The sequence below is a fragment of the Xenopus laevis genome, chromosome 3L, assembly GCF_017654675.1.
Source record: "Xenopus laevis strain J_2021 chromosome 3L, Xenopus_laevis_v10.1, whole genome shotgun sequence".
Taxonomy (NCBI): domain Eukaryota; kingdom Metazoa; phylum Chordata; class Amphibia; order Anura; family Pipidae; genus Xenopus; species Xenopus laevis.
This window is the reverse complement of record NC_054375.1, coordinates 92216057-92240959: the sequence shown is the minus strand read 5'-3', so window position 1 is coordinate 92240959 and position 24903 is coordinate 92216057. Positions and strand designations below refer to the sequence as shown.

The window sequence follows — 24903 nt, the reverse complement described above, 5'->3', positions numbered from 1 at the left end:
ATGTGTGTGGTAATTATATTTAAGATTATTACCTATTGGAATCCATTTACATGGAAAATATTCTATGTTAATATGATGTTTTATTATTTACATTTTTCAATTATTGTAGTTTTACATTTAACTTCCTGAAGTAGATTTTATAGCAGAAGTAATGTACTTACTCTATCACCTGAATCTCCCTTTAATCCAGGCTGCCCAGGAATACCATATCCTGTTTCTCCCTAAGAAAATGATTTTAGAATTAAATTGATTTTAACATTGTGATAGCAAAACTGAAAACATATTTTTCAAAAACATTGGTACTTTACAAAATATAATCCCAGGGGCAATCACAACAGACAATTAGAGTGACATTCCAAACTTCCCAGCAACAAGCTATATATGCATTCTAAGGGACCTTGGGCTGTTGGTGGTTTGCACTATAGCAGGATTAGCTAAACTTTGGATCATCAGCTACTGCAGAGCTACAATTTGCATATTTGTAGTCCCAAGTGTAATTGTGGGATTGCTGGGATTTCTTTTACACTTTATTGCTGCACTGAATAAAAAATTACAAAAATACAGAATTTGATACTTAAAATGTTTATTCTCCCCAAATATTTCCCTTTCAGCACAGGGTAGCCTTTTAATTGTAACATTGCTGTAGAATGTATCCAGGGAAACTCCCTGCTTTAGTGCATTGCTAAGTTATACTTCTGCTTATAAAAGTATCGTCTCTCTTTAATATAGCTGCAAGAAATCTTCAGTGGTGACCTTCCAGGTAAAGGTTGGTTTATATATTATATATTTGTACATCATTGTCTCTGTAATTGGTATACCTTTATTCCTTTATCTCCTTGACTTCCCTTAATGCCTTTAGGTCCAATTGGCCCAATTGGTCCAATATCACCCTGCCAATGCAAAAGATAACAATTACCAGGAGAAAAACTGTGATACGTTCATAGTTAATATACACAGCTTTAAATCACCTTCCTACAAAACAGGTTTTAAAAATCCTGTATTCCAAAAAATGCACCCAGCATTTTATTATGTGTCGTCAATACAAAAAGACCACACAACTGCAGACTGAAATGTAATTGTCTCTTTAAAGACTGTATAATTAATAAGTAGAAAGTAAAAATGCTATTTCTTGTAGATAGGTGAGAGCACATTTCTTTAGAAAACTATACATTAGAAGTTTTTGTTGTGTTATCTGTATATTATTAAAGCACATTTAACAGTCAAAAAATACTCTTGTAGCATCTGGGTACACATAGCTGCATTTATGTAACAGAGCCAGTTCCTCTATTCTGTACTTCTTAGTGAGACTTCTCTGCCACAGTAGTGGGATGAATAATTAAATGGTATAAGGTAAGAAGTTTGAGCCATCCCCTAGTGATATACTGTAATGAAGCACTTTCAAACTAATTCAAATTGTTATTTGGTACATGAATTAAATGTGATTTCAGTAAGTTGCATAAACTAAATGTACTTACTCTGGTACCTTTTTTACCAGTAGGCCCAATAACCTGTGGGGTGTAAGAATTATTGACAATTAGAGAGGCACTTAAAATATTTTGTGAAAGTAGGATTTCCAATTTGTATTCTAAAAGACAAAGGAAGCTGTACAGAGATTTAGATGAAAGAGAGGTAGAACAAGGGTAATATTTATCTGCATGGCAGTTATATATTTCAAATCGGAAGGATAAAGGATAAAGGCCATGGCCATAGGAAATTTGTCAGTTATTGCTAATGGAGAAATGATACCAAGAGTACACATATCCAGCAAATCCAGACCTTTGTATGCTGAATATACTCAACAGGTTAGCATGACTAAATGATTTATTAATGAAGTGAGAACGATATCAGAACATTTCTAATACTTACCCCCATAGCAGGAGCACCAGGAAAACCTTGTAACCCCTATAAATGAAAGTGAGAATGTTTATCTTAATGGTAACGAGACAAACTAATTTTTACACCAGTTACACCCACGTACTGACTTTTGAACAATGTATTCTGATTTTCAGGTCTGTCAATTAATTTCTGCTACATTGTTTCAGGAGTCAGAATATTAGTGCAGAGAATATAAACAAGCAGAGATATATTGCATTTAATACCAATTGCATTTACAAATAAATTAAAAATCACTTAAATATTAGAAAGTTGCTAAGAGTTACATTTCTTTTGATTATAGAAAAAAAACTGTTTTGAGATGTTATAATCTTTGCAGTGAATTTGTAACCTGAAAATAATGTAACTTGCTACAATGTCTGAATGATAAAAAATAAGTTAGTTCTTGTCTCATGGAACAAGACATTGATATCCTGATCATATTTACACATGCTCATGCTCTGTGCTGGACTTACTGAGCTTAGGGACCCACTCACAATATAGAGTACACATATAACACAATACAATATAAATGTCATAATATAAGGCTGATTAGTAATTAATACAGATACTTACTAAATGGCAGCACAGAAACCAGTGCAACTAGCATCAGAATTGAATAATCAGCCTTGTAGCATCATCTTATATTATAGACAAAACTCATTTTCTGCTTGATAATTTGCAACAACCCCTAAGCTTAGCTTCTCAACAGCTGCTCAGAGCCACTGAACATGTGAGTCTTGCAGACACTTTCCAAGATGGTGATAAGTTTGAAGTCCTGTATCATTTCTGCTATTGTGAAGCTGAAACTTTAGGCTGGTGCAATAAGTGCAGTATATAAATATGGCATTTTAGCCATTCATTTTTATGGTTAAGTTCTCCTTTAAAGGCAGGCCTTACTCACACCAACTACCTCCCATCTGTGCCCACTGCTCTCACTATTTGTTATAAAACTGGAGGTTGGGCCAGATCTAGGTTTAAAAAGTGGTAGAGACTTTGGGGGCAGGTCCCATGTTGCACAAGATGTATATGGTTTTATGAGTATTAATGAAAATCTGTTTTTAAAACAAATACATTGGCACTAAATAACTCATTGCATCATATACTCATTTGAGTTGTGAATTGCCTCCATGTAGCTGGAGGAGTATCCTAAAGAGGGTCTTGAGGCAGAAGATTCAGTGAGGAGAATTTTTAAGAGTGGGCAATGGTGTTGATTTGCACTCCATTTCCACATTTTATTCACTTGATGCAATATAAATCTTACCTGGTCCCCTTTTTGCCCCATTGGTCCAGGGAAACCCTGTTGAAATAGTAGTGTCAGTTAATAAAACATGACAAGTGAGAAACTAAGCCAAAGTAACTGAACTGTACTGTTCTTGTATGTAAATGACATTATAGCAGCCTAGGGCAAACAGTAATAAAAGGAGACTGTAGAGAGTCTGGGGATTTATTAATCAACATAATTTTGTGCTCTGGATAACTTATTGCAAGCATAGGTAAAGCTTATACATGGTGCCATATTCAGACAACTGTTCCTTGGATGATATATTAATATAAAGCTAATCTACTTACAGCTATTCCAGGAGGACCAATCATTCCCAGCTCACCACGTTCTCCCTGCAGTTTAAAAATAAAACTACAGTTAACACATGAGAACCAACTGACTTAGTTAAATAATAAAGTAATGGCAGTAAAATCTACAGTGTGAGCTGAGACTATGGCTTGTTTTTTTTAAACATAAACATACTGTGATTTGTGCACTCTGCCTTACACTTAGTACCCATAAGCGAGTACAAAAATCTACACGTTTATCATAAATACAGTGTCACTTACATTCAGCAGTGCTGTAATTATAAGGGTGTCATACATATAAACAAGCTAGGTAGTGGCACTGGATACAAGAAACCCGTCCCTGTACTATACAGACCCCATTGTGCCCCCAGCCCTGTGCTCTGTGCCTTACACAGAAGTGCAGCACAACACTGAATACAGGTACTCTGTAACTCAACAATAAGGGTGTTATTTTTGTACCCCTTAGTGCTCTAACTTTTCACACTTTTCACACATGAATTATCAAGTAAATATCAAAAAAGGCTGCACATTTCCAGTTTTTCTACATTTATTTGCTTTCGTTTCATGTTAGTTCATCCAACACAGAATAACAAATGTAAACTATGCTTTCTCCAACTTTAAATTTTTTATTGTAACTCCCACCTTTTCTCCCTTTTCACCATCTTGACCTTTTTTACCCTAGAAAAAGCAAGAAAGCAAGATAAGAGAGCTCTTACATTCATGAACCCATTACACTTTTTGCAAAATCGAAAACAGACATGGCATATTACTGATATCAGCCTAGGCAATTCTGAATAATTCCAAACAATTTGATCACTTTACGGACTGTTGTTAGAGAACAGGAACGAAACTGAGCTATAATAAATCACCCCATGTGCCAGAAATACTGCTCTGATATTGGTTGAAAATTTAGATTTTACTAGTGTACAATATATCTGGTACACTTTAGTATGTACAAGCAACAAGAAGAGAAAAAATTGAGGTGTCAGCCCAGTTACTGGTACATTTTATGCTATAAGAAATAATATTGTTATAGAAAATGTTCCTAGATCCCTTCAGCCTTATTACCATCAACTATGTTTTGGAGGGCGTGACAAATCACATTTTAATTAAGGCATGATTGTCTTCTAAAAACTTAATAAAGCAGGGAACTCCTGAGCCATGAAATATGGAATCACTTTGTGCGTGGAATTATTGCATTTATATTTCTATATAAATATAGCCAAATTAGGTATGTTTGAGAATCAGAAGGAATTGGCATAAAACTGTTCACCTGGTGAATTGCAAGATCTGTGGCAGGATAATAGTAGATAAAAGAAATATGTCCAATGGACAGCCTGTCCATGATAAAGCCCTGAAGAGTCAGAAATTCAAGACCTTCTTACCCTTAAACCTGCAACACCTTCTACACCTTGTATTCCTTGAACACCCTAAATAAATATAAAACACAAATATTAGTTTGTTTTAATATGAAAAAGAAAGCAATGTATAAGTAAGTAATGTAATTTAGGTATTAAAGTGGAAATCAACCCCAATTTTTTCAGTAATGAAAGAATGTGTAATTCTGTGTAACTTTGCAACAGTTTTAAGTTTATTTGTAAATGTATTTGCAATTGTAGGCTGTATTTGTTTGTCCCTTTCTGCACTGCTGTTACTGACTCTTGAAACAATGTAGCAGAAGAAAGCTCTTCTCTACCCAATGCCTTCTGATGAGACTTCAAGAGTCACAACCAACAGTGCACTACATATAAAATGACAGACACATTTATTTATGTTTCTTATGGCAGTTCAAATTGTTTGTGCTACAAATCATGAATTTGAGTAACGTTTTAAAATGTTTTCCCTTTTCTTTGTAATAATACAACAGTACCTTGTACTTGAAACCCAGTCTATTGTGTTTATTTAATGTTTACATGATTTTCTAATAGACGTATGGTATGAAGATCCAAATTACGGAAAGATCCCCTGGGTAATAGTGACTATAATGTGATAACATGTAATGTCTGGTGCAAAAAACAAATATACACTTGGGCAATAAAAACCCTGAATCTCAGAAAAGCTAATTTTAGTGCCTTGATGGCTGCACTGCAGAACATTGATTGGGGTATTATGTTTTCAGCTAAAAACACAGAACAGAAATGGTTGTCATTTAAAATGATATTGAATCATTACGGTTCTCAATTTATTCAGAAGCTGCATTTAATGAATATAAACACTATAATAAATGTTGTTAAACAGCAATCCTGAAGGCAAAGATAGGAAATGAGGAGTGTATTGTGGCTGAAGCTAAGACTAACCCCAAAAAGTTTTTTTAAACAAATGAATAGTAAAAAGATGCGGGTTGAGAGTGTTGCTCCTTTAAATAATGGAAACAGTATGGTTGTAACAGATACAAAAAGGCAAATGTGCTATACAATTTCTTCAGTGTATACAACAGAGGAGTCCGAGTCCCCAGGCTCACTTCATAGCTGCACTGTTGGCTCAGCTCAATCAAGTCAGTGACTCAGGATATGCTTCATAAAGCTTTAATGAAAATGAATGTAAACAAGGCACCAGGGCCAGATGGCATACACCCCCGGGTTCTAAGAGAGCTTAGTTCAGTTTTAGACCAGCCCCTATTTCTGATTTTCTCAGATTCGTTTTCATCTGGTATGGTGCACATGGATTGGAGAAAAGATGATGTCATTCCAATATTTAAAAGTAACTTACTATGTTACTATGTATCCATTATTCGGAAAACCACAGGTCCCAAGCATTCTGGATAACAAGCCCCATAACAGTATAAAAATTACACAAATATGAATTTTGATAAATAGGTCTCTCAGTTTGCTAGTTATGCCAGATACCATACCTTCTGTCCTTGAGGGCCGGCAAGTCCCATGGCACCCTTAAAGAAAAAAAAAAAGGATTGAAACTGTATGGAAATCTACCAATTGATAATTCCGCTTTTGTATATGACACAGAAATCCTTGCACAGTATCCTTTGCTTTAAGTTGTATCTTGTAAAGCATACCTGCTGATGTGGTTTACACATTCAACCCACTAATGCTGTGTGCTTATACTTAATATTCTTACTAAAACCAATGCAATAATAGACTGACTACTATATATATATATATATATAAAACATATTCCTATTATACAAATAATCTCTGAAGTATATGTTCACCCACCTTTTCACCTGCTATACCCTTTAAACCAGGTATTCCTGGGATTCCAATACCAGCCTCCCCCTGAAACAGAAAATTTATATTACTGCAGATAAAACAATTTGTAAGAAGACCAATGAATATATACATTTTTATCTAAAATCTGTTGCTGCAGGTTAAACTGAGATCTAAGAAAATATGAGCTAAGGATGCCCTGTAACAGTTATATTTGATGTGTTAATCTTGTTTGCTTGGAATTAAGATTTGCAAATCTGCCTTGATTAAAAGGATTCCTGATGGGTCTATAAATGACCAATGGTCTGGACTTTAAATTACAACACTTGCTGCTTCTCTTGATCTTTTAACCAGTGAAACTACTGCCTCCCCTGACCTGGGCGACCTGGAGCACCTGGGGTTGTCTAAACTCTGTGCCTAAAAACTTAGCCTTTGTGTGCACTGACACCTACCAGAAAAATAATTCGACTAATTAAAGGAAGCAAGTAGACACAGACAAATACAAGAAAAATAAGTTTAGAATGTTTTATTTCTCTTAAATTTGAAGAGGTCTATAATCTTATAAAAACAAACTTACAATAAGCTCAATATATGTTACCTTGTATCCTTTAATTCCTGGAAGTCCTGGAGGGCCATCAAGGCCGATGGGGCCAGGTAAACCAGCTCTGCCCTATAATCAAAATCATGTATTACTGTTTTCTTATCACATGTCACCATTTGTTGTTCTCATGGCAACTACAAATCACAGAGGCAAATTTATTTTTATATTGGTTTGGGTAAAACAATACAAAACATATAGTAATATAGTAACTCTTAACAAACAACCTAAAATGTGACCAGTAAATGCTGTGTGCTGATTAGTTGCTAGGACTTACTAGACCTAGAGCAAACTTTGTGCCTACTGCGCTAGCCCTGTAAACATTTGCATCTCAGTTTAAAGAATTCATAAGCAGGTACAAGGTATATTCAACAATACCATTTATTTTAAGGTGGTAATGTAGGTGATAATTTTAATAACATGGTATTGTTAATACAATTCAGTATGAATTAATGAAGCATAGGAATACTAAAAATGTTCTGTCAATATAAATAATGCACAGATACATTTTAATATTGGACAACTTACTGCATCTCCGTGGTCTCCTTTATCTCCCTTTGGTCCAATTTTTCCACGAGGACCCTAAATGTTAAAAATACATTTTACAAAACAGGTAGTGGCAAAGTCAATAACTCATCAAGATAAAGAAAAAAAAAGGATATACATTTCACATGAAAAGATTTATAATTATATTTACATGAATAATTGTCATAACAGAATGATTCTTTATTCAGTAAAGGGTAGAAGTTACTGAAACTTAAAGGGACCCTGTCATCGGAAAACATGTTTTTTTTCAAATCAGTTAATAGTGCTACTCCAGCAGAATTCTGCACTGAAATCCATTTCTCAAAAGAGCAAACAGATTTTTTTATATTCAATTTTGACATCTGACATGGGGCTAGACATTTTGTCAATTTCCCAGCTGCCCCTGGTCATGTAACTTGTGTCTGCACTTTAGGAGAGAAATGCTTTCTGGCAGGCTGCTGTTTTTCCTTCTCAATGTAACTGAATGTGTCTCAGTGGAACATGGGTTTTTACTATTGAGTTTTGTTCTTAGATCTACCAGGCAGCTGTTATCTTGTGTTAGGGAGCTGCTATCTGGTTACCTTCCCATTGTTCTTTTCTTTGGCTGCTGGGGGGAAAAAGAGAGGGGGTTGATATCACTCGAACTTGCAGTACAGCAGTAAAGAGTGATTGAAGTTTATCAGAGCACAAGTCACATGACTTGGGGCAGCTGGGAAATTGACAATATGTCTAGCCCCATGTCAGATTTCAAAATTGTATATTAAAAAATATGTTTGCTCTTTTGAGAAATGGATTTCAGTGCAGAATTCTGCTGGAGCAGCACTATTAACTGATTAATTTTGAAAACATTTTTTTTCCCCATGACAGTATCCCTTTAAACATAATCATACAAACACTAGTGTGACATTCATATTCATCTGATAACAAAGTTATCATGAATTGAATACCCAACTGAATGAAGGAAAGACTATTAAGGAGTCATGGGAGTGAAAGTTGCTAAAAACATATTATATCCAGAAATGGAAAAAAAAAAAACAGCTTCTAAAACACAGCATTTAAATGAGAATTAATACTGTAGCTGAACACAGAATACACAGGTAAACAGTAAAAGAACAAGAAAAATAGATTAAGAAATAAGATTAGTGTGAAGAGGTAAAGCAGTAATTTCACCCAGAATAAAAACTCCCATAATTCCCATTAACCCACTGCAATTTGGGAATATTTCTCATGTCATTAAATCATCCTGCTCACCTGGCTGCCTGCTTCACCAGGTTCCCCCTGAAAACAAAAGATGTAAGAAAAGGTACAATAACAGGTTCACAGTGCAAAAGCGATATAATTCTTATAAAAAGTGGAAAATATTTTGGTGAGAGCTGACAATCACACCATGATTATTGCACAGACTGTAAATTAACATAAAGAACTGAGAATTGGAAAACCTAAAAAAACCTATATCTGAGCATATGAATGATCTTTCTTCTGTTTCTCTGTTATATTTTAATTATAAGATTGCCAGTAGAGAAGAATGTAAACAACAATTAAGGATTGCATAATTCCTAGTCTAAAGTTAGTGGTTTGACCCATTACAATTTCAATTTCACCTTTATGGAAGTTCCCTGAGGTCCCTGAGGTCCAGGGAATCCTGGAAGTCCTGGTGGCCCCGGTAGCCCAGGAACTCCAGGCTGTCCTTTGGGTCCCTACAAAGTGAAAGATAACACATGCTCAAGTTATGGAAAGGAATTGATCTGTGAACAACTTCTAGTTAAACACAATATGAAAAATGCTTATCCTTTTCCTCTATTCCTTCTATTCGTCTTTGTTTACCCAGGGCTGTATTTTGGTTCAATGCTGCCCATTGATACATGCGCAATGAAGAAAGCAGAAGTAACGTCATCATGAAATGCGCCTGAGTGTGATGTCACTTTTGTCTGCTCACCACATAAGGTACTCCCCACCTCTGCCGCCAGATTTCATAGGAAAATACCTGACAAGAGGAGACTTTTTTTTGCGATAAAGTTTTATTTACCATACAGGCACCCAAGGACTGCCCCTAAAGTTTCTGCGCCAGCTGCCCTAGGCAGTGCCTATATGGTAAATATAAAAAAAAACATCTTTACCTGTGGAAGGTTTCAGTTGACATCAGTGACTATTAATTTTTATATAAAAAAATATCCTGATTTAAGATTTACTAGAATGGAAATTCTATGAGGGGCATGTAATAATAATATTTACAAATGGAAAGACAATTAGCACAAATAAGAATTTGCATTTCACTCTGTAATATAGTTCGTTAGGTAGTTATTGCATTATGAATTTTAATTCTGGATAGCACACTTTAAAACATTTTTAAAGGTGGCGTATTCTTTTGGAGCAAAAATAACTTTTTCTGTGAAATGTTTTAATACATACACTCCACTGGTGCAAAGAGACTGCAGTTAATAAATAGTTTTTAAATTACTTACAGGAGACCCAGGTATTGCACTTAGGCCAGCCATTCCATCAACTCCTCCTAGTATATAGCCTGGTTCTCCCTGAGTATAAATGAAGAAGAAAAGTTAGCCTATAACAAAAGCGAACAGCAACAGACACTGTAGATGCTGTAGAGGGCCTGAGTCCAAAGAAATTGATGGAGGCACAGCATAAAGAGAAATATGTTTGAAATTTGGAAATTAATGCTTTTGACATGATAATACTGAAACTATAACAAGTTGACTGTTAGGACCATATTTTATCTGTAACCTTGTTCTGATCTGCAGAGGGCTGGGGAGGGCTAACGAAAACGTTGAACAGAACAATGGCTTGAATTAAGAATGTATAAAAACCTCTGCTGTAGAGTTATGGTACAATGACATAATTAAAGACTTAAAAGAGCTCACTGTTTTGTCCTTTTTAGTACTGTATTATAATGTATTGTGATAGAGTTATCATTAATTAAATATGATAATGGTGAATGTCTTGTAACTATTGTTTTCATATTTATTTAATAAACAGTGTTTTAATTATTTTTTTTTTTCATTTTATGACCAATGTAATATAGAGTAAGGGTCTAGGCGTAAAGCCATCTATAATATTGTTCTTAAACTTAAATTATTGTTCTTTTCAGCAATGAGCATCACTTTTGTTTTGTGTCCAGCTTCATTTGTAACACTTACAGTACCTTCAATCTGGTGGGATAAGAGTAGACTGCTTGTTTCCCATGCAGAGAGCAGTTGATACAGTGTACTACTATTTACAGCCTATGTGAACAGGCAATGTAAAAAAGTATACATATGCAAATATCTCTCATTTTAATTGTAAGTAGTATTATAATGTTTTAGTCTGGCAAGGCTATGGACTATGATGAGTATTTTTAGGTTCTTGCCTATTAACTGTGACCCCAATGTGAAACAAAAAGGCCCTTTTTATACTAACTGTTTTCTACTATACTGTTGTTACAAAAAACTCCCTGGTTGCTAAAAAAACAGTTAAGATTGTTCCCTTGCAAACAGAAGCAAATCTAGACACTTTAAAATTGAACTTAGCCCAATATGTAAAGATTAAGTAATAAATGTTCCCAGTCTTACTGGGTGAAATATTAATCAATGAACCATGGATCAAAATCAGTCATAATGTTCATCTTTTTTGTTATCCATACTCCTGTATATTATGAAACATGCCTTTTTGTCTGCCATTTTAAAACATACACACAAAAAATCTATAATTATCAATAGTATAATAGTATATATATGAACCAACCTCAGTATATGCTCTTTTATATAATGATATATATTCAAATGAAAATACTGTCTTGAGATCAATAATTGAAAGGGGCAGCCCTGTCACAGGCCATAAAATTTACAATGTCAGAAAATTATATACATACCCTGTCTCCTTTAGGACCTGGTGGCCCTGGATATCCTTGGGGGCCCTGACAGGGGGAGAAATGTATTGCTTAAGATGATATATGAGAATTCCATAAGACTAAATTATTGGCCCAATTACTTTGAAAATACAAGCTATTTATTTTTTATGTACTGGTTTTTCCATATAGTCCCATGTACCAGATATCTTACATTACCTTTTATTATATAAATGTAATATTTAATTGATAAAGTCAACTTGCCAGTACAGAAAAGTCCAACATATGTTAAGTGGGGCAGAAATAAAAAAAAGAATGCCTCAGTAATTCCTTCTTTTTTATGAATGTAAGATAAATTCACTAATCTAGCCTCCACATACAGTATCACACTGTAAATAATACAGTGCATTACAAAACGAGGACATATGAAAGTGAACGGCTGTTTATACTGGTTTCACTCTGCTAATAAGCATGAAGGTTCACTCCATTCTGTGATAATTGGGACTGTGTCATTGTATAAGTACCACAATGTTTATTTGTGGACAGCTATAGGCTGCAAAAAATGTGGTTATAAAAAAATGATGTTGGCTTAATATTTCCATAGAAAACAACAGCTTGATGCTTCTAGACAAAGGTTCACTGATCCACCACTTGTCCCTAAATAGACTAGTAAAAAAAATACCATGATTTTTTTTTAGGGGCAAATTCATCAAGGGTCGAATTTCGAGGGGTTAAATCCCTCGAAATTCGACTGGGGAATAGAATCGAATAGACAATTCGGGCGAATTTACGCGCTGGCGAATAGTCGAATTGGCGAATATTCGCCAGGCGAATAGGCGCTCGATCGAATATTCGCTCGAAGGATTTTCATTCGATCGAATGCCTTTTTATTCGATCAAAAACTTGGAAAACAAGCCTATGGGACTTTCCCATAGGCTTTTAAAGCAATTCGGTAGGTTTTAGGTGGCGAAGTAGGCAGTCGAAGTATTTTTAAAAGAGACAGTACTTCGACTATCGAATGGGCGAATAGTCGCAGCGTTTTTGCGCTCGATCCAGTACTTCGACTATCGAATGGCGAATAGTCGCAGCGTTTTTGCGCTCGATCTATTCGAATCATTCTACTCAGGCGAATTTACGCCAATTCGATAGTCGAGGAGCACAAAAATTCGAAGTTTTTTTACTTCGAATCCTTCACTCGAATTTAGTGAATCGGCCCCCTAATGTTTATCACCCCTGCATCAAATGAAACATATTAAATCCCACAAATTATACATTGAAAATATATATTCTAGATGTCATACTTACAATATCACCTTGAAATCCTTTTTGTCCCTATGTAAAAAAAAAAGGTTGTTCAAAGATTAAGCTAAATATCAATAAGTTGTTCCTACTTATAACCTTTGCATAAACCTCTGCAAAAACATCTGCCCAGGATATAATTAATCAGCAACATGGAAAAGATTAACACCATTTCTTATGGCACAGAAATATGGTTTGATATTAGATAAAAATAAGAAGCACAGATGGTATAGATTATCCACCCATTGGTGTTGTAGCAAAAACATATTTGTGCATTAAATTTGACTAGTGCACAAAGAAAAATGTGCATGCATTTTTCACTTTGTTGTGATGAGAGCTACTTAATGTTTGTTATCAAATGTATTACCAGCAGGCCAGGTGGTCCTGGGGGTCCAGTTCGACCAGGGCGTCCTGGAAGGCCAGGAACACCATCTTGTCCAGGAAGACCCTAAGAATTAAATAAAAATTCTGAGTTGAGTTGAATTGAATTCAACAAGCAGAACAATAAATACTGTAGTAACTCATAACTACATTGAAATAAAGTAGAAAACCAAGTGTGGACCATGCACAACCAATTCACAACATAAACATGAAACATAGTTTAAAGCTGTATATTGGAAAAGCAATATAAGAAGCCAGTGATAAAAAGGTAGAAAATACTTGTCCATACAGTAAATTATCCAAATGCTATGCTTCTGCCTCAGTCTAAAATATAACAGGGGGAGTGGGAGTAAAGTAATTAAGTGCTTGATAGAATAAAGCAAAGTACTGAACTGTAGAGTGATTATGTTTTTTAAATGTTATTCTCTCCTTTGTGTATTTTCTGTGACTGGTATCTTCTGCAATTTTACTTACTCGCTCTCCTTTTTCTCCTTTTGAATTCAAATCAAAAGGGTCAAAGCCACCAGTCTGTAAACCTGTGAAAACCTGCCAAACAAACAACAGCACTGCATAAACATGTGATTAAATATGTAAATAAGTAGGTGCAATATTAAGATAATTTATTTCTTTTGCATTTAAGGAACAGGGTTTAATTTACTACTGTATCAGTACATAACTTAGTAGTGACAGATGTAGAGGCTAACAAAGAAATAAAGACAGGATGCAATATTAGCATATGTTCAGTCCTTCTCCAGATAACAAGAAAATGGAATACAGTTGAAAATAATCTTTATGGCCTATGTATGTAAAAGATGACAATGGCCCAGTTCAGATAAAACCAGTGATTGCATAGCAAAGACAATGTAAAAGGCTAATATAAAATGTATCTTAATAGAGACATAATATATAAGAAGTGCATGTTGTGGCACACTTTCTGCTATATTTTGCAAAGAGTGAAACTGTGGGAGGTATGAATCTGCAACAAAAAGTGAGTGATAATATTTTGTCCATTAAATCACTTTTACTAAAGCAATTGCCTTGGGCCTCTGTGCACAGGCTTAACAAAAACCTTAATGCTTAATGAGTGATTTTGTACTTATAACCAGTGGCATAACTTGATATCATAGGGCCCCACAGCAAATTATTTTTCAGACCTCCAAAATGTCTAGAGATTTACTGGTTATACCAGTATTTATTGAAACCATATATGAATTAGGGCCTCACGGGGCCCCTATACCTCCTGGGCCCCACTGCAGCCGCAGGGTCTGCTTCCTCTGTAGTTACTCCCCTGCTTATCACACAACGGCAACACAAACCATATCAGTATATGTTCGGGATTCGGCCTTTTTCAGCAGGATTCGGCCGAATCCTTCTGCCCGGCCGAACCCAAATCCTAATTTGCATATGCAAATTAGTGGTGGGGAGGGAAATCATGTGAATTTTTGTCACAAAACAAGGACGTAACATTTTTTCCCTTTCCCACCCCTAATTTGCATATGGTTCCGTATTTGGCCGAATCTTTCGAGAAGGATTCGGGGGGTCGGCCAAATCCAAAATAGTGGATTCGGTGCATCCCTTATATGCGTATTAAACCATTTCAGCAGTAGGATACAAAAATCTGCTAACAAACGTGGATGACTGACATCTCTAATACTCGGCTGGATTTACATAGTGGACGCCCCCAGGCCCACTGCCGTTGGTCGCCCTGTCCCTTCCCCTTTATTTGTGTATATTTTCATCACAATATGCTGTACACAGGGACATAACAACAGCGCTCCAGGCCCCCCCGCCAAAAAAATATTCGGCGGCCCTGGCACACATAGGGACTACTGTGAGCACCCCCCCCTCCGGGGTCTGCTTCCGCTATAGTTATGCCAGTGGCTGTACATGAGAACACATGGGGCAATCTACTATGTTTCTCTAGCACAAAACCCCTGTGCAAAGATGCTTGCAAACGTTAGCGACCATGTTTGGGTCCTTTTTGATTAAAGACTTCAACAACTTCATCAAAAAACTTTGCAAACAAATGGCTTTTGCGAATATTTGCAGCATATGTAATTCAATTTTGCAAGTGCAAACTCTTTTTAGAGACAAAATATTTAACAAAACTCCAGAGTAGATGTTAATGCTAAACCTTTGCTTATAGGAAATGCACAATGGAATATTCGCCAGCAACTGATTTTGCAGCGCTAAACATTCAAAAAGACACCACTTTAAATAATGCATGCGACTTTTATTTATATTCCCCCTATAGGTTCGCTGAGAGGCAATACCATACAAAATCATGAAATTTCAATCAGTATACAAGTAATTAAAAGGAAAACTTAAAGGACATTTACCGATTCTCCTGGTGGACCCTTTTCTCCCTATATATACAAAAAAAGAACATAAACTGTGTTTAGTTGGTTTTGTGGTTAATTGATATTGTCACCATGCTGTAGTGCCACCACAGAGCAAATGAAAGTATAATATATACAGGCATGGGACCTGTTATATAGAATGCTCGGGAAATGGGGTTTTCCATAATGTAGATCTCCATGTCTTAAGTCTACTAAACTTCATACAGCTTTGTTAGGATCAAGTACAAGGTACTTTTTTATGTTGGTTTAACAGGACAACTGTGATTCAGGGATAAAAAAGGCAGGGTTTACTGCAAAGTGGTTTGGGCAGTTGGGGAGGTGACTGGTTGGGTCATAGACAACTACAAAAATGTCCCAATTTTTAAACTGGAAATATTGGGATGAACACATTAGACCTGACTGACTACATAAACAGAGCCTCTTCATTTCCTGTCAGTTTACTGTGCTGCTAATGAATGTATGAAAAGATTGCACATAAGGAAAGAATAATAACAGTTTATATATTAGGGGTTTCAACAAAAATAATTATGAAATAATGGATTATGCTGATTTGTGTTCTCTCTCTCAACTGCAATGATATTGATATAAATGAAACAACCGACTTTACCTTTTGTCCTTTGTGTCCCTGCAACAAAGAGAAGATATTTAACTTACATATTTCTGCATGTAATAAATGCTAGGCATTTATCCAACAAATTTACAAATTATTTATACTCAAATTCCTAGATTTGAATTACTTTTTTTAAAAAAGTATGAAAAATACAACATATTAAAGGGGACCCGTCACCCAAACAAAACTATCCAAATCCTATTTTATAATGTTAGTCAAGCAAAATGAACTTTAATTACACTGTATAAATTATTTAAATCTTGTTTCCATCAGTCTGGGAACTCATAATTATAGCAACCAGGAAGGAGCCATTTTGTGGACACTGTTATTAAGACAAGCCTTGTATCATCTCAGAATCTTGTTTGTGCACCAGGGGACAGGGACCCAATGTCCATCCCCATGCCCTGGCTACACAATTAAATGGTTAAGAGAACTGGGGGAATGTAGGGAGAGCAGTGACATCTAGGAAGTGCTGAATGGAAAGTGAAAGTAATTGATTGCCCCGCCTCTATGCCTAGGCATAGAGGAGGGGTAGGCAATACTTGATTGACAGCTGATATTTTTAAATGAGTTTACAACAGCTATGAATGCTTTAATAAAAAAAAGAAATTGGATTTCATATTTAATTTAAGAAGGACTTTTATTATACAGATTTTTATGTCTGGGTGACGGGTCCACTTTAAAAACAGCGAGGGGTTGTGCGTATAGAAATGCAATCACAGATATAACACTTTCTATCTTTTAAGTTTTAAGCAGTGGTAATTTGCTAAACTGTTTATTTTTTGGCTGTAGAAATTCACATCTGCAGACAGCTTGCACATTACTGTGTACCAATAAATGTTCCCTCTGATTTCTTGCAGTTATTTGTGCTCAAATGTATCTTTTGTGCCCATAAGGATTGTAGACGAAGGAGAGATGTTACCCACGGTTACATCTGCACTACCGCGGGCAACAAATCTCCCAAAAATGTTTTCCCACCGGCACTAAAGTAAATCGCCAATGTGAAAACATACAAGGATCTTCAATTTCTGAAGTCCTTGTAGGCAATTGCTTATAGGCAGTTGACAGTAGCAACCAAACAGAAAATGCATTTTTAAGACTATCATAGATTAGAAAATAAGAACACAGACTGATTGGTACTGACAATGGCATTTTTTAAATTTACCACTGATTTAAGTAAATCAGTTCCATTGTCTGTGTAGGAATCCAACAGTGGTAAGAAAAAAAATATTTTGTTAATATAATAGAACAGTACTTTCGGGCAAATCGTATTCCCACAGGGTCCCTCTCGATTCCCAGGAGGAGGTTCTGGTTTTTCTGGCTCATCTTCTCTATCTGTTGTTAACTGCAGAAACACATTTATTTATTAGAATACAAGTGTACTACATATAGTGAAATTACCTGTTCACAGACAAAGTGGAATATAACTAGGTAGTCCCTAGTGCTGCCCACCATTCTTCAATATTCTTTACTTCCTAAATAATTGTTATATTATACTGTATAATAGGCATGCAATATACATACTATTTGTATGGTGAGTTGTAATATCAGATCTGTCAAGTTTGATGAACAAGAGATTTGCAACTATAAACCTCTCTTTCACACTGAGGGGCTCAATATAATTCAGTTTCCAGGTTACTTTGTTTAAAGGAATTGTTCCGTATAAAAAGAAAAACGTGGAAATATTTAGGCTGTGCAAAATAAAATATGTTTTCAATATAGTTAAATGGAGTGGCTGGAGTGACTGGATGTGTAACATAATAGCCAGAAAACTACTTTCTGCTTTGCAGCTCTCTTGGTTTCCACTGGTTAACAGGCAGTAACCAATCAGTGACTTGAGGAGGGGCCACATGGGTCATAACAGTTTGCTTTTGAATCGGAGCTGCATACTGTGGATCAATTGCAAACTCACTGAAAAGTTATGTCCCATGTGCCCCCTCTTTAAGTCACTGACTAACTCAGCGTTAGAGAGCTAAACAGCAGGATGTTGTGTTCTGTTAGACATCCAGTCACTCCAGCCTACTGTATATAGAATACATTTTTGGCTAACTAACTATATTAGAAATATTTTGCACAACCTATCTATTTACCCAGTTTTTATTTGGAATTTACTAAACTGGTTGTTACTTTGTCCCAACTTCAGACCAGCAGAAATTGGTGTTTGGATACTAACATAGGGTAGGAGAGGAAAGAAGCAGAGTTTTCTGGTAGAGTCATTAGTGTAAAGAGGTCTTAGACAGGTCAACTGTGTTATACACTTTTTGCCCTATAACATTTTTACTGGCTAACACGGTACAGCAACTTTTCCTGCAATTACACTTTTTGGAGAAGTCCTTGCCCTTTGCAGTGACCTTATTGACATATTACTTGTTTAAAGTAGGATAATTCAATTAACACCATTATCTGTGAAGCCATATATTTCAGTTCACTATGGGTGTGGACTATGCTTCTGCCAACATTACCAGTGTCAGCTACCCTACCCTACTTACTCAAATATGCAGACTTCTGTATGCTCAGTAAGCTGTTATGCAGTACCAAATTATACAAAAACAACATTTATTACTTCAGAGCACTTTATAGATGTTAAACCAAAGTATGGGGGAAAATGGCAAGATTTAATCATGCAATGCTCAAAATTGAAAATAGTTGCACATATACACCCTAAAATTGTATTTATCGCAGTTTCAGAAACCTCTTGAATTGCACAGATATATACTACTCTGTATACCTTTGTGCAAAGACCTGCTAAGCTTGAAACTCTATTTATACTGGAAAGGTCTTTGTACATCCCCAAGCCCAATGTCACGAGAGAAGAGTTGTGGGGTCCAGAACAGTAGTTGGAGGCTACGGAAAGGCAAATGATTTAATTTAAAAAGTTACAAAAAGCGTCATTGCTGCTTTTAATATGATATTGACACTTTACTTTAAAACCTGGAATGTGCAAGACTTTATAGCATAGAAGCAGAACAAATACTTTCAATTAACATACAAATACTTTCAATTAATGTTTTGATCAGAGTATAAACATTATTAATCCTTTTAAGATTACAATTCTTTATAGAAATATGTGTTAGCATCTTTTTATGTCTGCTTCAAAGTTCAGCACTTTACTTAAAGTGAATATGCCTTAAACTGTACTCATTTTAGGGGGATTTATACAGAAAGTATGATAAATATAATCTGCTCCTTTTCAGTTGAAAGTCAAACATAAAACTACCTTTTCATTTGTCTCTAACATTAGATCGTATACTCTCATGAGTATTGTCTCCTAACAATACCCAATTGTACAATAACTGTTATTTAGTTCTGGTGAACTGTTTGTCTGTATATTTAAACCTTTTGTTTTTGAATCCTTATCCCTTTACTCTGAAAGTACAGCAGAGAATGATGGCATTATATAAATAAAATAATAACACTTAAAGAACCAACTTTGCTGGCTATTATTCAGGGGGATTATCTGTGTACTAATAATCTAATCATCTATCTCCCAAGGTCCAAACATGAGATAGATTCAATTTCCCTGTTTTGTAAATAGCAAAAACCCTATTGTCTTGATTCATGTTGAAAAGGGATATACTGCCACATTAAGGAACTGATTTTCATTTATTCTGTGCTGTGCCTTGAATTCACAGTCAGTCAAGTGCACTACGACCCTTCTTCTGTCACAAAAACAGCAATTAACAATAAGCAATGGTTTACTTTACTTTTTTCGGAATATGTATTATAATAATTTGCAATTCAGAAGTAAAAAACTGCACTAAAGTAAAACATAGGACTTGGTGACAACAATGAACTGCTTGGACGATTGGTGAAACCATATTTATTACATGTGTGGAAATATTTCTCATGATGGAAACTACTTTACCAGTTGATAATGTGCTCACCTTTGCGGGTTCTTCCTTAATTGTATGTTCTTTTTCAGAGCAAATAGAGTCTATGATTTCTTGTACAATTAGAGGAAAATCATCAAATGTACTGGCAAAGAAGATGTTTTCTAAATTACGGTTCATCATCATCCCTTTCAGCTCATCCATATCTGCCCCAGCAACACCGACTGCAATCATACGAATTCCTGCAAAATTATGACACCGATTTATGGTTATGTGGTAGGTCCTATTAATACCATAAAACACCTGAAAATTTTTCTTTATCACTTACTTAGAGCAATTTTCCACTTCACCTATTGCTCCAGATCCAAGATTTATGAGGATAAACTATCCTACATGGATACTATTCCTTTCCATAGTATTCTTTTATTATAAAATGCAAATAGCGAAGTAAGTAATAGATTTGTAGAAAGTAACACTGCATTTCATCATATAAAGAGATGAAATATATACTGAAAAGCTCTCTATGGTGTAACAAAAATGTATTCAGATAAGATAAATGTATTCATAGAACTTTTAAAGGCTAAGAATCCATATAAGTCAGTGCAAAGTCAATACTCATCCAGTTTGCTAACCAAAGGTGGCATATTTTTTAATTGCTGGACAAGAGAGAATGATGTGAAAGTAAACAAAAACATTACCTAATACATGAGCTATTTTGGCTGGCTGTATCACATTATCCTGAGACCTTCCATCAGTAATAAGCACAAGTGTATGAGGTGCAGATGGTCGCATCCCTTTAGCAACCTGAAACATTTCCTTCAGCACATGCCCAATACCACGACCTAAGGCAGAAGATATACTTATACAGTTATACTTAGCAGGATACAAACAGGGTTTTAACCTGCAATGTTTATTACTTAAATAATAGTTGGTTTCTATTTGCTTTTTTCATTACTTTATGTTTTCTGTATATTTATATAAATAACATAATACCCCTTATAACATATACAGTACATAAATTGTTTTCATTAACATGCTGACATCCCAGTTATTATATTTGTAATTTAATGCAGACATTTTTGTACTTTAAATTTAAAGCATATTGACTACAAATAATTCACATATTTTGTCCCAGATTCATTTTTAGGAGAAAAGCTTATCTCCTAATTCAGTTCCAGAATGTCCAATACAGTCAGATGCAATCCAATAAGAAAAATGTATCTCATTGTTTATCACATGAAAACTCTATGGGGAAAAAACTGGAAGTGAATTTGGAGAAAAAATTTCTCTTTAAATTTAATCTTGCCAATAAATTGTCATGTCATAAACCATAAAATAGAGTTTTATCATTGATTTGAATCAGACCCTTTATTTGAAGTCTATAATTATTTAAAATATTACTACAATAGTGCTACATTTTTGAAGATGTATCATTTGTTCAGTGTTTATATGTAGAACCCACAATGCTCTTTAATTAAACCATACAGTATTTAATTTCTTTAGATTATCAATCAGAGGTGCTTAATCTGTACAGAAACAGAAGAAAGCTTTGAAAATAATGCTACATGTCCATTGAGTATAATAGCATATCCTTATTGCATAGATCACATCAGGAAACAAATATAAAGTCTAATTATTATAAATAACTAACACCACGTATTTGTGTCAGTGGAATCTGATGTGTGCAATATACATTTATAAAAGCTTAGCTTTACTTTACCTGTCTTGGTGTTGCCTCCATAATACTGCAGAGCTCTAATTGCTTTCAGAACAGAATTTCTCTCCTTATACTCATTCAAGTGGAATTCTGTTCTGGGTTCTTCACTGTACTGAACAATTGCAATCTGATAAAGAGAAGATAAACCTCAGTGGAGAAGTGAAAAATTGCCTTTGCTGAAAAAATAGTTACAATAGGAAAGAAACTGCTTCTATTTGTAGTTGGCCATAATTAGGTTTAGCCTAAAATGTCATCAGAGAAACAAGAAAAATTCATGCTAACCAACTGCAAGAAGCATCTACTTATATTTTGCAAAGCAGAAAGCACTGATACTGCTCTCTGGTAATAGCTCACATTTTATTATTATTTCCACATTTAAAAAAATGCTATATTAACTAACAAAATAACTATTATATAACATAAAATAAACTATTATTTTAATAGGCACAATATCATAATGAGTTTTAAATTTGGTGAGATCAAGTATAACTTTTCTTTCTAGTTATGACCGTAAGTGCCCTAGTGTTAGCAAAATATTTGAGGGCAAAGACGACACTTGGGTGATTAGTGTTTTACTGGCATCCTGTATACTTTTTCTTATTAAAGTAGGGAAAGAGTTGTGTTTTTGCCCATCTATGCTGCCCATGAACAGATGTTTTTCTTACATGAACTACTAATTTTTTAAATCAGAGAGAATAATCTAAGCCATACTCCTAGTCCGATGGGACCCCCTCTTGTTTTTAAGTTGAAGTGGTTTTGGCTAGTGAATCTTTAATGAATATTGAGCTATAGTTCATAGTTTTGTGCATTTCTGCTCTATCTAGAACACAGTGGGAGGCATGGTCGGACTTAGCCGATTGGACACCGGGAAAAAACCCGGGGGGCCCGAGTCTTGGGGGCCCCGCCGGCACAGACCCCCTCCCTTTAAACATGAACTTCAGGTCATGAAAAAAAAGTGGGGGGAAAGGGGCCGGGAGGGGGGCCCAGAGACAGAAACCCCATTGGGCCTCAGGCCCCCCAGTCTGACCCTGGTGGGAGATGCAAACTTTTTTTCCTGTATTGCTACAGTGAAACCTCAATTTTACATACCCAGATTTTGTCTTCCCCCATTTTACACTGTTTTTTGCGGCCCCAACAATATATAATGCTTAATGCATTTCCCTGATTTTACATTTTCCTGGATTTTACACTATTTTTTTTCTGGTCATTGAAAAACGCTACATGGGGATTCTATTGCATTTAATCACCACTCAGCAGTACTCAGATGTATAGAGAGCCTGGTGATAAACAATATTAATATATGTGTTTGCAAAGCACATAATCTTCCCTGAGGGTAGGGAGCCCTATACAATATTTCCTTGAGGAGTTGGTTTCCAGATCCCATAGGGTGGCGCAAAGAAGTGACTAGAAGGGATTGGGCATCCTGATGGGCCAGATAGGATAAGATTAAGATAAGATTTGGAAAGAATCAAAACTCAAAGGTTAGCTTGCATAAAAAGGCCAAAAACCATAGCCGTAGGGGCTACTCTCAAATGAGATGCATTACTTGTGCAGTAATATCACATATTTTCTTAAAATTTGTGATAATATTAATAATGGCCAATGTATTGGCTGGAAGGGGGCATCCCAATGCCCAGATAGGATAAGATTAGTAAAGAATCAACATTGCTCCCAAGACACATGATCAATCAGAGATTTTTTTTTTATCTTTTTATGACTATAATTGGATGGGGCCCTGAAAAATGTTCAAGCTCAAAGGGGGACTTGAATGAAAAAGATCCAATAACCTTAGTTATGAGATGACATGCATTAATATCACATATTTTCTTGCAATGTGTGTTATAATAATGTGAGGTATTATCACAAAACGGAAGTATCAGTGCTTTCTGCTTTGCATTGTTTATTTATTTTACATCTGTTTCAGTTATATTATAGAAACTACATAAACATATGAATTGGGATTATTATCTTATTGTTAGTTTACAAGATGCATTACTTTATTGTTATTATTCACCAAAGCATAATGCACTCAGCAGTTAAAGCATGCATGATATCTAATATTTTACCTGTGTTCCTTGAGGTCCAATTTTGGGAAAGTAAGAAACAATTCTGTAGAGGAAATCCTTAACCTTATTAAAGTTGGCTGGGCCAATGCTGGAAGACTCATCCACAAGAAATACTATGTCAGCTTTGAGTTTTGCACAAACTAGAGGGATAGAACACATATGATTAAGCAATCAGGGTGCCTCTTTAAAAGGGGATATAACTTATTTGTCTTAAAGCAGTTAACCAGTGGCTAAGGGTCGTGGCACGTGTGGCTATTCTGAGAGATTAGTCGCCCTATGCCAAATCTCCTCTTCTTCGTGCGACTAATCTCCCCAAAATGCTTTCCCGCCGGCTAGAATTTGAATCCCCAAAGGGAGGGTACTCCGAAGTCGGCGGAAGTTTCCTCGTGAGGAAAAATGAAGTAAAAGCATTTCAGGGAGATTAATCGCCTGTAGAAGAGGAGATTTGTTGCTGGGTGACTAATCTCCCCAAATAGCCACGTGTGCCACCATCCTTGAGGTCTGTTTTGATACAATAAGGTTATCTGTGCATTTACTTAAGGGCTAGGGCTCATAGAGTGTTGGCTCTGCTGCTCTCAGCCTTAATGCATAAAAAGGTGGATTATAAATGCATAAAAAAGGCAGCTCTGTGGGTGACTTAATAAATTATGCAAAAAAATAAGGGGGCACACTTGAGCATTGCATTGTGTAGGTCATTAAATAATGACAAGATAAAAATAAAACAAGAGGACATTTTCCATATGTGCCACCAAATGTTGTTTTAACATACCAGATATACACACAAATATGCAAGAACAGTGGCAGGCTGATACAGTAGATAGATGTTGACTTACTGGGTTCAGAAGTAGTTGTGGAAGAACCATGTGAGACAGTGCTTGTGGATTTTGCAGATTCACTTGTGGTGACACTTGGAGAACGGGTGATAACTCGTGTTGTTATGGTCTTTTGAGGTGTTGTTATAAGAACAGGTGTTTGAAGGGTGGGCGATGGGTAGATCTGGCTTTTTTTTGGTCCAACTGGTAGCAAGACACAATCATATGTACATATATTAGTGGAAACACTTTAAAAACC

General features: G+C 35.5%; 1 protein-coding gene across 9 annotated transcripts in view; it reads right to left on the bottom strand.

The window, feature by feature from the left end:
- Positions 1-24903, bottom strand: part of LOC108711240 (collagen alpha-1(VII) chain) — a 181287-nt gene that overhangs the window by 111675 nt on the left and 44709 nt on the right. For all 9 annotated transcript variants that reach the window (XM_018252788.2, XM_018252787.2, XM_018252789.2 and 6 more), the window contains exons 21-47: positions 24666-24848; positions 23833-23972; positions 21770-21893; positions 20748-20891; positions 20104-20291; positions 17475-17564; positions 16217-16234; positions 15589-15615; positions 13724-13795; positions 13236-13316; positions 12875-12901; positions 11594-11638; positions 10194-10262; positions 9333-9428; positions 8983-9009; positions 7735-7788; positions 7207-7278; positions 6618-6677; positions 6296-6331; positions 4830-4874; positions 4087-4122; positions 3445-3489; positions 3137-3172; positions 1867-1902; positions 1476-1508; positions 819-890; positions 162-221 (exon numbers count right to left, since the gene is read on the bottom strand). In XM_018252788.2, the coding sequence (XP_018108277.1) occupies positions 162-221; positions 819-890; positions 1476-1508; positions 1867-1902; positions 3137-3172; positions 3445-3489; positions 4087-4122; positions 4830-4874; positions 6296-6331; positions 6618-6677; positions 7207-7278; positions 7735-7788; positions 8983-9009; positions 9333-9428; positions 10194-10262; positions 11594-11638; positions 12875-12901; positions 13236-13316; positions 13724-13795; positions 15589-15615; positions 16217-16234; positions 17475-17564; positions 20104-20291; positions 20748-20891; positions 21770-21893; positions 23833-23972; positions 24666-24848 (1916 nt within the window). The remainder of the gene's footprint in view (positions 1-161; positions 222-818; positions 891-1475; positions 1509-1866; positions 1903-3136; positions 3173-3444; positions 3490-4086; positions 4123-4829; positions 4875-6295; positions 6332-6617; positions 6678-7206; positions 7279-7734; positions 7789-8982; positions 9010-9332; positions 9429-10193; positions 10263-11593; positions 11639-12874; positions 12902-13235; positions 13317-13723; positions 13796-15588; positions 15616-16216; positions 16235-17474; positions 17565-20103; positions 20292-20747; positions 20892-21769; positions 21894-23832; positions 23973-24665; positions 24849-24903) is intronic.